This window comes from Opisthorchis viverrini (assembly GCF_000715545.1).
Source record: "Opisthorchis viverrini unplaced genomic scaffold opera_v5_88, whole genome shotgun sequence".
Lineage (NCBI taxonomy): Eukaryota > Metazoa > Platyhelminthes > Trematoda > Opisthorchiida > Opisthorchiidae > Opisthorchis > Opisthorchis viverrini.
The window spans coordinates 881,890-896,567 of NW_008751745.1; the positions used below are offsets into that span (position 1 = coordinate 881,890).

At 43.9% G+C, this 14,678-nt stretch overlaps 2 protein-coding genes across 2 annotated transcripts in view; one reads left to right on the plus strand and one right to left on the minus strand.

The window, feature by feature from the left end:
- Nucleotides 1–14,678, minus strand: part of T265_05003 (hypothetical protein) — a gene marked incomplete at both ends in the record, with an annotated part of 37,709 nt that overhangs the window by 11,286 nt on the left and 11,745 nt on the right. Inside the window, 2 exons of the mRNA XM_009169893.1 lie at nt 4,562–4,782; nt 5,929–6,056. Of these exons, the coding sequence (XP_009168157.1) occupies nt 4,562–4,782; nt 5,929–6,056 (349 nt within the window). The remainder of the gene's footprint in view (nt 1–4,561; nt 4,783–5,928; nt 6,057–14,678) is intronic.
- Nucleotides 5,755–14,678, plus strand: part of T265_05002 (hypothetical protein) — a gene marked incomplete at both ends in the record, with an annotated part of 18,893 nt that continues 9,969 nt past the window's right edge. Inside the window, 2 exons of the mRNA XM_009169892.1 lie at nt 5,755–5,996; nt 12,518–12,696. Coding sequence (XP_009168156.1) covers nt 5,755–5,996; nt 12,518–12,696 — 421 coding nt within the window. The remainder of the gene's footprint in view (nt 5,997–12,517; nt 12,697–14,678) is intronic.

Consider the following 14,678-nt stretch of genomic DNA (forward strand, 5'->3'; position numbering starts at 1 on the left):
AGAACATAATCCCAGCCGGAGCAAAGGCACCCCTCATGCTCCAAGCTGGTTGTTGAGTATGCACACGCACGTTTTATGCGGCACTTGTGGTGTACATGCTCCTAGTTTGTTTAGTGTGTGCCAGCACAACCTAAATGCATCCCACAGGTAAATGAAGACAAAAAGGACGAAACTCACTTGTCTAAAAACCACATGATAGCACGCGATGTGAAGCTTTGCAAACAATAGGACTGGCGAAACTGTGGATAGCTAAAATGAAAATCGCGATGAGGAAATACATTCAGCCTGATTATGAAAATTGCATGGATTCGTTCGTAGAAGCGACCACGCAAATAGTAGCAGTAAAAGTCGCTAAAATACTTTCATCTGGATGGAAAAATGCATCGTTTGGCAGGGTATGTTAAGGCTACATCGGACTGCAAGTCACTTGGCGTAAGACACCACGCAAAAACGTTCGGATATGTAAAAGAGACTGGATAGTTCATGATCTGATACCCACACTTACCGCTGACAAACATGCTTGCAAAGGCTGTATTACAGCGTATGGTACCAGTAGATGACCTAAATATGTGATGTTAATAAATCAAGATCATCATTGGGCTTCACTCTGGCAGTCACTAATGTCAACGACAGCAAGCCTGGTACTATCTACACTAGTAAACACACAAGATGCGCTTGCAGTAAGCATAAAATGAAGATGACAAGTATCATCTACACTTGCGTCATCTATCTTTTTAGGATTACCTCTGTCATCTCGCTTACCGCAAAATACAAGTGATACAAATCTGAGAAATTGGGCGGCAAGTATTTCAGGTGCACAAATTAACTCTGAACATGGCACGGTGCCAGCACGCATGTTAATTCACTTTCCGTCGAGAGAAAACTGATGGTCATTTAGTTCATCGTCTACGGCATAATTCTACGTCAATGTGGAATGGGTACAAAAGCTTTCACAAATAAAACGGCAAGAGAATAATTGTGATTTGGGAATATCTGGTCCATATCTGATCGCATGCACATCTTTTCACAACCAGGAGCACTCATCGATTCTATGAAAACATCATCGATACTATGATGACACTCGCAGATGGCCCAAACCTCGAAAGCTGACCAGTCTAACAATTGACAACATGCTGGTGGATAACAAAGGTCTCAGAACACTGGGAAAGCTATCGTTAAGGGACACAGACGCAACCTATTCCCGTTAGCCCGAGAGACGGGTGGGTATGTGCTAGCGAAACGGCGACCGAATAGGATAGGAATACAATTTATACACAAAAAACCGTCTTGACAAGTGGTTCATCTGGCCCCCATCAACTTTGTTTGCCGAAGAATCACATAAAAGTGAACGGAACGTGACACCAGTTCTCCATGAGCAACGGAAATCCAGCGCCAAATTTCACTGCCTGGGAGCAGAAAAGCATCTGCACTAAACGGGTTACATGCCTCACTGTTCGAAAAACGTGAGATTCAATGTAGCTAACCTGAAGACCTTGTATGGAAATATATGGAATAAAGACATAATACCGGCAGAATGCAGCGCCACGACAATGATCCCAATCTTTCAAGAGAGTGAAAAACAAAGTACGAAAACCACTGAAGCATTGATCTAGTGGTCATCGATTTCAAGGTGCTTTGTGGTATTTTTCTGAGCAGGTTGATCGAATTTAACTCTGGCCAGGGTTGCAAAGATCATACCTTCCCTTGGTAACAAATCCCGAACTGTGCCATCCTCTCCGAAAACTAACAACCGTGGCCAGTTTTACTTAGAAATTGCTTTTGACTACATAGCTGTTCAGAAGCTAAGGAAATCTCTGGCGATGAGAGACATCCAATCCAAATCCTTGTCTCCATCCAACTTCTCTCGTACGAGCCTACAGCCAAATCTCGCCGGAGCTCAGCATATCCAATGATGTCGAGTAAGAATGCCCTCTGACAGGCATACTTTCCGGTTTCGCATTCGACATGCTGCTTGGATTTTCTCTGCCTGCCACTAACATCCGGAGAATCGAAACACTCCCGGAGCGTTCGCTCAGAGATACTCAATACACTAACAACAGTATTTAATCCGACCCTGCAGAAATGAAGACTGCTTTAAATAACTTGAATGTGTTGCACAGCTCGGCAATGTACCGCGCTCCTACGGTACTGGATGGGACCGAATCCCAACCTTGAACCGATCGATGTAGTGGGTGAATTAATCTGTTTGGGCAGCTGCGTAAGACTCAACGAAGTGGCATTTTCGGTAAGGCTAGGGCAGTGCTTGCCAAACTCCGAATTTTTTTAGTCTAAAGCTATATTAGTTTAGTTGTCAGGGCACGATCTACCCTACTTTACAGATTACAGACAAGATAACTGCGTATAGATTTTTCAGGGCATTCCATGTTTGATATCGAATGCTTAATAATACGGGATGATGTCGTCTTGCTATGCGCCAATAACATTGCTTCTGTCATCTCTGAAGCTAATTTATCGCCAAATAGCTCGACGACAACCGGAAAGGTTAACCGGTTAACTCTTTTTCCTCATGCAGACCAAATGATCGAACTGATCAATTTGGATGATCAGCTGATAGTCATTGGCAGCCAAAACAATGAGAAAATAAAGCCCGTTTGATCATTCTTTGAGCTGATAGATATCAAGTTTATTGACAGAGATGAAGACTAACTTCAGCCAGTCGGGTATTGCGTTCTTATTCAAGTCGACAGCCAGTCGACTGTGCGCACTTACCGGTAAGGTAATAGGTAACGCTGAAAATGTCTAGGTTGGAAAGACCTGCCTCACATCCTCTACGAAAAGTAGACTGCAATATTCATAAACCCATGGGCATTTCACAAGCCAATAACACAGTGATGGCTTATCTGGGCCGTTTGATATCCATTTGAGCGAACCATGTAGTACCGTACAAACGTTCTCATTACATTTTTTGAGAACAATTTACGACACACTGGAACAGTGAGGCCTTTTTACATTGTTTGCTTACCGTTGGCTTTACAACCTCCTGGTTATGTAGCTCCGGAGGAAAAGAAATCGGCTGCAAACATATTCAACCTCGAAAATGGAGCAGTCGTTTTCAGAATCAGGGTTACTATATTGTTATATTATAATATTATATTATTATATTATAATGTATGATACACGCAGTTGTGTGACAGCCGCTCTACTACCATTTCAAACGATAACGCGAAATTGCTAAAAGAAGCCCATGGTCTTCCGAAGCAGAGGATAGATGAGTCAACCGTCCAGTAAAACAGACAGTCAATTCCATATCCACCCAGATAAATCGTATTTACACAGGGGCCAAAAAAGTAACGATGTTCATTAACCACACAGATGCACCAAAATGGTTTTAGATGACAAGGTTTCGCTCACGGGCGACGAAACCTACGTGTTACAGCCTACGGCTGACTTCTCAGAGTATGAATCAGACCGGTCGCACTGCGCTACTGTAGGCATCCTGTTGCAACTAGAGGTATACATTCACTGACAGACTAGATACGCAAATATTATTGATGCGTGACTCGGCAAAGTTTACTGATGTCTAATGCACGTCTGATGCGTGCAGCCCTTTCAACGCGCAAACGTTTCATCACTAATACACATGGCACCATAAATGAGAATTGAAGATGTCCTCTTGATTAGTGATGAAACGTTTGCAAGCAAATAGCTCAGCTCAAAACTAACGGTCTTCATTCTAATTGAGCTACAAACATTTTAATCAACAGCATGCATCAAATTTCCTATCCGGAGAGATGCAATCACGTTTGCCGGGTATTTTACCCCACGGCAGTGAAAGTACAGAGAAAAGCGGATACTCGTATCAAGAAGCCTCCTGTAAGTGCAAACGGTAAAAGTCAAATCACCACAAAGTCCAAATATGGATGAAAAATTTGTCCTATGGACACGCTCTCTCGAGTACTTGAAGACCTGCAAACCAAGTGTACGGAGGTCAACCGCTCTTAATAACCGAACNACGGGCTACGCATGAAGATATGTTCTGATTAGTAAGAATATCAGACAATCAGGATCAAGCACTATTGCTCGGAGCTTCTCAAGAAGATTCTAGTAGAACCTTGTGGAACATTCTGTGATGGTTGCGCTAGCTTGCCACAGGGACCTATCCCAGACTACGGCGCCTTTTAATATACCATAGTGGGTGTGGCAGGAAGTCAAGGATCGAATTGCACCAACGTCTGCTGAATACAACACCAACCCAGGAACTTGAGACTGCGACTCGAATAAGACTAGTGCAGTCTGTGATAGCACCTCCTGGATGACAGTGTAAGCTGCTAAGGCACCCAGCAATATGTCGATATTTGATTCCAGAGTGGAATCCTCAAGCAACAGTAACAATAATGACAAGAATGATGATGAGGATGACAACGTGAGTGAAAACTAATGAACCAGATTCAAAATTTTCTGACGAATGAATTCAGTTTCATTTAGGTTCTCTCACTGAAAGCGAACACTGACGGATCTAGGGTTGGAATAAGAAAGGTTGGCATTAGCATAACACGAAAAGACATGACAAGTGGCTATCGTAGACTAAAAACGAACGTACTTGAAAGCACAGATAAGCGGAAGCTCCAAATAGTCGTACGGCAAAGACATGAAGGGTAGAAACCCGAAGAAGTAGCCAGCGAACATCCACAGAACCGGTTCAAGCGGGAAGAAACGCTTGATTCGTGGATTGGCCTGCTGCAGTTTGGCCGCCACAACGGAGCTAAAGCTGCCCCAAACTGTTAAGTCTTCACGGTGAAATTTTTGCAAGAGTTCTGCAACCTATGAGGTTAGTGAGAAGAAAGTAAACGTAATGATGCGAATAACAATACCAGTTAATCGCTTTGACGTTCAAAATGTACGGGGCAATTCGTTATTATGTGTTCTGTGAAACAGACTACTTTTGGTGATCAAAGCCCCAATCTGCTGCAGAGAACGAATTTGTTGTAAGCTCTCTTCTCATCATGAACCAACAAATTGAAACGTTCGCCTACGGTGCTACGTTCGCTAAAGTTATGGAATGGCTCAGGCATATTCCATTTCACGGGCGGAAGGCGCTTGCAAAATACTTGACGCACTACGGAAAGAGAAGTGCGGAGTCACAAGCCAAGAATTATGATGTCTTGAGGTGTATCGAAAAACTGCTGTATTCATTTGGTGGGAACTTTAGTCCAACTGGTTGCATGGGCTGGTGAAAGTTCAAAGAAAGCCCAGAGAAAACGGCAACTCGATGGAATCTGTGACAAACATGCGCGCGCACGGTGCATGGCAACGGAAAAGGGTCAACAGTGTGCAATACGTTTGCAAAAACTGCTTCAGTAAGTTAAGGGTCAAAAGTTCACCGAGAATTACGGGTGCGGGTGTGTGAAGTAGGTAAAAAACGGTGGTCTCATAAAGATAAATAGTTGGGATGGTAGAACGAAGGAACAGTGCTTGATATATGTTGTCATTGTATTAACCCCAACTGAAGAGCGATATCGATATTGAACCAACAGGGGGTGGATTTCTGCACGGCCTCTTCTTTTCGCCAACGGTCAAACTCAGGTGACTTGGTCCTTTTTGGCCTTGGATTGAACAAACCGAATCGGTTAGGCGGCGCATGAGCCAAAACATGCACATCGACCGAAATCATTTCTTAATAATATCCGTTCGGAGGAGTTTCAGTGCACACCTGATTGCATGAGACTTATGAAAAATATCATAAGGGTATCGACCGACCGTACTGAAATAACCAGTCACAAGCAAACTTCAATTATGGACACGGGCAACACATCAGATTACCGCAACTGTTGGTGCAAATCGGACAAAATGACTGCACATACGCACAGCAAGTCCTATTCCCGACGCGGATGCCATACGAAAGGTGGCTATAAAATAGCATACACATACTCCCACATCACAACACAAAAGCAAACAAGTGAGACGTACCCGCTGAATCAGACGGTCGTCATCTTGTTTGATGTCGATGTTCATCAGGACGTTGGGGAAAGCTTCAAGTAATTCTTCAAGTCGCAGGAACCGAAGATCTGTCATGGGAGTGGCCTTGCAGTGATGACCTGTTTGACAGTCAGAACAAACAAACTATTTAAAGCACACTGAACGGAAAACACAGCAGTGGAGATCGGACTGTGGCCCGAATCCCGACATATCAAATAACTATCATGTAGAAAAGGTCTGTCGGTAAAAGACGGCGGTCCTTTCGAAGGGAGGGAAAAGCCAGCGAACGGTATCGTCAGTTGTCTTCGAAATAAACCCGTCTGCAGTCTAGGAATATCAGGACATTGGAATGTTCAGATGCAACTCCAGAGCTCAAATGTCGTACGCTGGTCATTCGTGGTTTGGGCAGTTATTCGATGATAAATGGGGCGAATCCGAATAGCCCTTATAAAGACCTCTACAGGTGTTTTAAACGCCATGATATGGCTCTAGTAGATTAAGACTGGCAGTCACAACCATCGGTCATCAAGCTATTCATAAGAGCTGATCATTCACAAGGTTCGTGGATTTAGACGTCTATGCAGCATCAATAAACATGCCTTTTGACGAGTAGGGTGAACTAACCTTAGATGTGACAAATCTTGGAGATTCTAATAAAGTGACACTAAGACTCCTGCGATCGTTGACAGAACCGGTCACCATTGGGGCGGGGTCCCGACTGGCTCTTGTCCATAAATCAGGAAGTTTTTATAGAAATGGAACAAAGCAACTAGGAAAGTTGGGTGCTGTATGTCGCTAACAGGAAAGTGAGGAATTATGGGCGTTATAACAGGACTGATCAGAAGGGACCATTATTGTTGAGTATTAAGGGTGACGATAAGAATTTGATTCCATTGACCAAAATCGGTTACTTAAGTTTAATTTAAAAAACTCACGAAACAGTGACGATGACACTGGAGCATACAGTACCAGTTGACCCAACCAGATTCCAGATTAAGTTTACGGCAAGCCTTCAATAAACAGCGAGGCTATTTGCATTGATTTCTGAAGGTGACATACATTTCGGAAGTAAGGTCAAACAAAAAACAAGAAGTATGGAAACTGGAACATCGGAACTGAATGGAGACCATGATTCGAGTTGTTTAATCATTACTTTCCACGAACCCGATTATTGAAAGCAAACCTTCGAAGGTCAACACATACATATATTTTGTTTTAGGCGAGATGGGTCAGTGGTCAGAGCGCGAATTTAATGACCAGAAGGTCCTTGGTTCGGACCCGGCCACTGCCTCACGACTTCCACTGTCTAGGCTTTGGCAACCTGGCAGTATCTCAGCCCTCGTGCATGGCAACTAGACACCGAAAGGGTGTTACTTTGTTTTGGTTTTGAGGCAATCATAAGTGGGCCTTGAAGATGCGGGTAAACAGGCAATTCGAGGAAACTGATCTAACCACAAACCTAAGACAACCTTACTAACTGAGCCACATATGTCGTGACAGGAGCACATATCTTTGTCACACGATACTTCACCTCCCTGTTTCTTATTTGAGTCCCGTTAGGAATTAATGTGATCGCTCGTGATGACCCAGAAAATGGGATTCGACAACCAATAGACAGAGTAATTATGTTGATATGGCCGGATGTAAACGCTAGGCTGTTCCTATCTGTACCAGAAAAGTCCGGCTGCAACAGAGCTACCATAGATGAATTTCAGCTACAAAAAAAAACATTTTTATTATATATGGGTGCGGAGTAACCTAACACTGCTTTCACGACACTGGAAGTGCTCTACTCTGAATGTTCTGTTTTTCAACCTCACCCGGTACCGTGGTGAGAACATGGTGTAATGAAAACATGGGAAGCAGGTTGCATCATGTCTTGAGACGCTAACATTCAAACTATCTCACACGCGGTTAGCACGTGAAGCCACAAAAACTTATCAAAGTGGCCAGTAGCAGGTGACCTAAACAAACTGTCTAATGTAACGACGGTGTTCGATCACAAGAGCAAGTGAGAGTCGCATCGCCGGCTACTTAAGATGAACCCGATTTGAAGCCGCTAATTCCACTTACGTCTTGCATACGGCTCAACTGGAATGTGGACAACCGAGTGCGCATGTGACTGATTGCTGAATCTTTCTATATGTATTCAAACTGGTTGTTTATAGCGTGACCCTTGGGAGAACTTGAACACAAGTATCTCCCATTCAACTAGGTATAGAATGAATATGGAAAAGTACAGGAAACACAGTCTAACTAATCACGCATGTGATGGAAGTAAAACCAGTGTAGGGTTTATGGACGCAAACTATCTTAGAGACATCGCGAAACTGGTTCACACTCTAAAAATTGGCCAAGGCAGCGAAGTGGCTAAGAACGTGCACTTTCGCTTCAACTACCAGAGTTCAACCTCTCGAAATCAAATGTTGACTGCTGTCATAATGATTAGCACACTGGTACTTTTAATGGCAAATAGGAAACGGCCTGCAAAAGGCAGTCTACTCGGGGCGGAAAACCGACTCGTCGCATGGGTCCTTTATCTGTCAAGTTGACTTCGCGGCTAGAGGATTATGACGATAGGGAGTAAGTGTAAGCAATGCTGTGGAATGTAGGTAGCTCGGGTGCGCTGTTTGGTTGTAAGTTTGGTGTAAGTTCATCAAACGGCTGACGAGTCACCGGGGCCAAACGATGCAATGTTCAATCGCTAACCATAAAATCACGGGTTCGACTTTCCTTAGAAATTAGCGGGTTATTTCCAACAAATATGGAGCTGTGTAGAGCTTCTCGGTTTTTCAGCATAGATCAACTTCACTTTCACGATGAAATCTCATTTAGCAAACTCGAAAGATATACCTGGATGGACAACAGCAGTCCTGGTTGTCTGTTAGGTGATATAAAATGGGAAGCATAAGGGTGAAAGCCAAAAGGTGTCGTTACCATGACGACCAGGTGCCAACGAAACTTTAAGGATTCGTAAGTTCCAACAACATCACATCAGGTATCCCCAATCTGGCGGATAAACACAGAGAAAGGCCTTTAGGAAGCTATTCCTGTAGAGAAAAAAACGAAACTTGTACTGATTTGTATCCGTGCGGTTGCCCTGATACACAGCCTGAAAAGCACGCTCCTCAGTACATGCCTTCTGGGGCTTTACGGTCAACATACACTCTGTCTAGATAAATTCTCAGTACATATACACTTTCAATCCTTGAGAATTTAACTACCAGTCTTTGAGTATACTGAATAGACACCCGCAATTGGGTTTTCGCATTCGCTCTAGCAATGCGCTTTATTCACCGTTTACTCGAACCGGTTCCTATTCAACAGTCCCGTGGCCTGACTTAGCCAGAATGGATCAACCGGCAGGGAAGAACACTTTGGTTGGTACCTTGGAGTGGTTCACTCTGATAGGGATAACTGTACTATCCTCCAAGACAGACTTTTTTCATGAACATGATAAGTCTTCGACCCAAGACAGACAACTATTGGGAGATAGTTGGTCAACCATGCAGAGCATCACATCAATGGCCGTGGCTGACGCACTGTTCTAGACTCTGTTCTAGAAGAAATGACTCTCTTCTTCGGTGTTTTTATTCGGAGAAATAACACGGCATCTGATTTCTCAGCTTTTGACACTATGCTAAGGCGTCATAAGTCAGTAGCATAAATGGTATGGTGAAGAATTAATTAAATATGGAAGCCGAAGGAACATTTCCTGTGGTAACCCAAATTCTAACGAATTTCACGTGTCCCGAAGCCAAGGAGTCCGGCAACTTTCAAGGAACACCGTCACAAGAGAGGTGGCTGCGCGTTTTTCGGAAACATGGTCGAGTTCATAAACCGACGTACCGACCAATCCCGTGAACCCAGTGCAATGTAACGTCATATGGCTTTAGATTCTGCGTACGACCGCGTAGTACGGACAAACTCAATGTGGCAACCTCTACGATGAACGAAACAAAGGCTCAGAAGCTGTATTCACAAAACGTCAAAAAATACCAACCGAAAGTGAATCCAATCTCAAATGACAGATACAAATCCAGAGTGAATTGATTTTCGGTATGTCGTAGGACTTGGTCAATCCTGTAACCTAGCTTGATGAAACTTTTGTGTCAAAAAGGAAATATTGTACGGCAAAAGACCTCACTGATTGCCTTCTAAACTGTTCTGAAAGGATGACTTCTCGATTGGCTCTAAGTGGCTAAACCACGGACGTCCTCGTTCTTCCTGACTTGAGTATTTAGAAGCAGCTGCTTTTGTCAGACTGAGGTAGCGAACCTGACTATAACTTCCATGATTATCCTAGTCGAATCTTTTGCGGCATTCGGACCAGTGTCGCTCAACTTTTTCTCAGTGCAACTACAATTGGTGCACCAAGATAGAAGTGATCCATTGCGGCATTACTGACCCAAATGAAAAAATACCCTATGGATAGAGCACTAAACGTTGTCTGGAATGAGAGAAACTGACAGTTTGGCCTACCCGACAGCTGTGATGGTGGTTTAATGACAAAACAAGTGATCAGCTGCTGGTCACAGTTTTACTGGTCACCTGTATGAATCGCTCTGCATTGAACGGAGCGAGTGAGGACAATCGTCGGTGACCTGGTCAACTTTGAAAACCACGCTAACCCGTCAAGATGCTAGGTTGCAGTCCGGTGCAGCAGCTGACCCATATAAAAAATTATATAAAAAAAGCGTTCAGCTGTAACACCCTTCCGGTGCCTAGCTGCCATGCTACCCGAAGGAAGCACGAGGGCTGGGATACTGCCAGGTTGCCCAAGCCTAGACAGGGGAAATCGAGAGGTTGGAGCTGACTCATATGGCCTGTTGAAGCTCTATTTTGAACGGTGAGCGGCACAGGCAACGGTAGACCTCAAGACTAAACCATTATTTTACTGAAGTCAATGATTTAGTTGTAAGAAAGATACTCAAATGTACAACAAAAATCCAAACCCAAATTCGAGACCATTTTTGAAAAGCGTGCTTCATACAGCGTCCAAAATGATATACCTGAAAACAGATGAGTACCGTAAAGATCGAGCAGAAGTAGTTGGAACTCCGATTCGCCTCTCACTGATCCGCTCGACTGTCAAAAATATGGTACAATAGACACCCGAAAGAAGTATGAGGGCTGGGATACTGCCAGATTACCCAAGTCTAGACAGGGGAAGCCGAGATGCATAGGTCGGGTCGAACCACGAACCTTCCGGTTAGTAAATTCGCGCTCTAACCACTGAGCCACCTATTCTACAAGAGCATTGAAAAAGCAGTCTATGAAAGTGAATAGCAATTGCTTTGTTGAGGAAAACCCCAATATTAGTTATCACAAACATGATACGGGATATCTCCATTACAGAACAGCTACAAGAGTGCACACTAACAATGCATGACCAACAGGGAAAGGATAATTCGTAGAATTCCTGTGGGTCTATGCGGTTGGAATGTTTAAAGACCCCATTTGTATAAGACTATTGCTGCCCATAGTACATTTGACGGCGAGATTCCCAAGAGATTCCACCCACACAAAACCTGGCTCGGTTGATGCACCGACACATATGAAAGACACTACTTTTAACAGACTTGGTTGTACATAGTTCAACTAAGCAGAATAAGCATCAGAACACCAAACTACTAAGAAAAGGAAGTGATTCCAACGCTACAACTAAGGAGAAGGTCATGAAGAACATAACTTCGAACAAGTGTAGTTTAACACTTTTTTGCACCCACCCAACGGCTCAACTAAGGCTACTACATGCCACTATTGTATTCACTTTTCACACCGATCAGCCTGTTTCTCAAGTTGTCTGTCAGTCTCCACTTATAGCTGCGTGAACATGTACACAGGCCGAACTGATCGGCATTTCGGATTATATTCCGAAGTGTGTGATAAGAGAAAGGGTAAAAAACATCATAACACCAGGAAGATGGAAGTGAAGTCCGGCCACTTCTTTGGAGAAGCATTCTGGCCAAAAATCACATTTTCTATCCTACTAAGTCATTTTTTGTTTCTCGGAAAAAAGAACCCCGGTTACCTGCGTTCCCCGAAACCACTGCTGACCAAGGAACACGAACCCCATTTGTGGACACAAAAATGTAGGACTGTGAGTCGACTCTGAGCCGATGCACTATTGGCCCTCTTCCTAGACAGACGGCCTTGTCGTTAATATGTATTCAAATGCACATGAATCGTCCACTTTACTAACTGGAGGGTCCGCTGCTCGAACCTAAATTCGGCATCTCGACTAGGCGACCGGGAGTATCTCGGTCCCCGTGCTTCCTTCGGATGGCATGGCAGCCGGGTACCGAAAAACCGTTACAGCTGAACGAACATTATTCATTGATGCTTAATTTGTATTTTTGACCAGCAGAAGTAAACGGAAGACCAGGCTTGCTGTTTTATTCAAACCAATACAGGAAACTCAATGTTTTGAAACATTGGGAACGAAACTGTTTCAGTGTGACTGGTCAGATACCTTCATAGTGTTTGGATGTAACGTCGAGGGGTTTGCATGTTGGTCTATGTAGGGGTGGATTTCACGTCATGTAAAAATTGAGTGATCTTTGTCTGTACTTTGAAGAACTCGCTCAAAAGGTATCCGTCAGGAGGATCAGATTCCCGAAAATAACCCCAGAATGCCTAAGACTTGCTGGAAACCGCCAACTCCACCAAAATCACTTCAGCAATGCGAAGAAAGCCAACTACCGACCGCACATTCAAGCAGCCGGTCAGCGACGACTGATGATCCCAGGTTCTTAGGTATGTCCTAGAAGCAACGCCAATCAATCACTCAATATCGACCGGACAGCGTTGGTTCAAGGTCAAGGGGTCTTAAATATGTCCCCTGTACTTTCGCACTCGCTTGTTCGCAATAAAGTTGTTGTGCCTCCGTTGGGTGAGCCTTTTCCCGTCACTAATGTTCTGAAGCCGGTGTTCAGTCAGTCACAGCAGTATTAATTTTAACCTAAGCTTCACGGGATGAAGTGAGGCGGTCCTGGATATGGAGTCGTATCACTAGGTGGTACACCAAACACTAAAAGTAACATGGCGAACAAGATACAGGGACTGAGCTGAGTGGCTGTAATTTATGTTCTTTTTTTCGGATCAACGGTTATGTGATTGTAGTTGGGTTGGAATCTCATTGCAAAAACGATCCGCACCCAGAAAGCATAACTCGAATTCCAAAAAGTACTTGGTTTGAGCTACAGTAGAGCGCCTTAAAAAGTAGGGTCTTTGAACTAGTGCAATCAAGGGCTGGTTTAGCCATCGCCAACCGTATGACAAAATAGGATCAAATCATACCAGCATGACACGTCCAATTCCCGAACTTGTGTATACACAACGTACTGACGAGCAAAGCACTAGTTATTTTACTGATGTTTTACTGTCGGTGATGGGGAATAACGAGTATACGCCTCAGATACACGTATGGACCCATAGATATATATATATATATTCCCAAAGCAAACAAGTTAAGCTCAAATTCACTAAGGAATAATATAATTAACTTTCTTCTGACATGTGGGCAAAGTGCGCAGAACGACTGTAACAACGGCGTTAAATAGAAATCACCAAGCTTAGTGTGCTAAGGTGATCACGTAGTATCAACTCTAAAAGGGTTTATTCACAAAAAAGGATGCTCTAAGACACAGCTACACATATCCGGCAATCTTTGAAATGCATGCAACTTCAGTTCATCAAATGTTAACAAAATCATTAAAATTCCTCTCCCCTATGCTTCCACTTCCACACGTTAGTTGAGTGCAAATCAGAGGTTGGGCTGCAATGTCTTCCAGATTGCCTCCGAAGTACTTTGAAACACACCAATATAGGCTCGCCAAACTGCCTAAAAACGAGTGTGGTATAGTGCTGTCTCCAAGAAACAACTTCGGGATCGGTCAAACAGGAAACTTCCTCATGGGTAGAGGCACATGATTCCAGCCGTATCTTTGTGGCACTGTTCTCTGGGAACCAACTCGCGCGAACACGCCCTAGGTAGTCAATCCTGTAGTCTGCAGGAAGTAGAACTGTGTGTTGCCCCCATGGAGAACAAAAAGGAACACAACCAAACGTCTTTCACTGAATGCTTCTTTTGATGAGCTGCATCTGACCCTTGCAGATAAGACAAAGCATTCAGGGAAGGAACAAGCGAAAGAAGTATGCTACTCTCAGTTACGCTAGTTTGGTTGTGATTTCCAAAATACGGCCACCTCCACTTTCCGCTTTTGTGAAAACATTTAGTTGATCGTGGATTTTTGCGTTCAAATGGAAATAAATTCGATAGCTGGACCCGGAGGCGGCCTTTTAAGTGCATATTGAGTTGAAGAATGACACGACGGAAGGTTATTCGAATTTCAGTTGAATAGGACATTCCTAGCGATCAGTATACGGATGAGTGGTGAAATAAACTATGAGCGTCGTATTCATCATCATCATACACCCAAGCTTTCGTGATCTCCTTCATACTCCTCCGCCAAGTCAAACGTTGGCCACCTCTCTGTTTACGCCAGTCCGAATTGGGCATGGGAAACAGTAATCTCTTCGGCAAACGATGGTTCGGCATACGTAACACATGTCCAAACCAAAGCAGCTTCTGATGATGGACACATTCCTCAATGAAAGTACCCGTTACACCACCGAAAACATTGCCTCGTTACGGATTCGTCGACAGCAACCCAGACGAGCTATGGTTCTGAGACAACGATTGTCGAACACCTGAAGACGTCCCAGTTCCGCTGCTT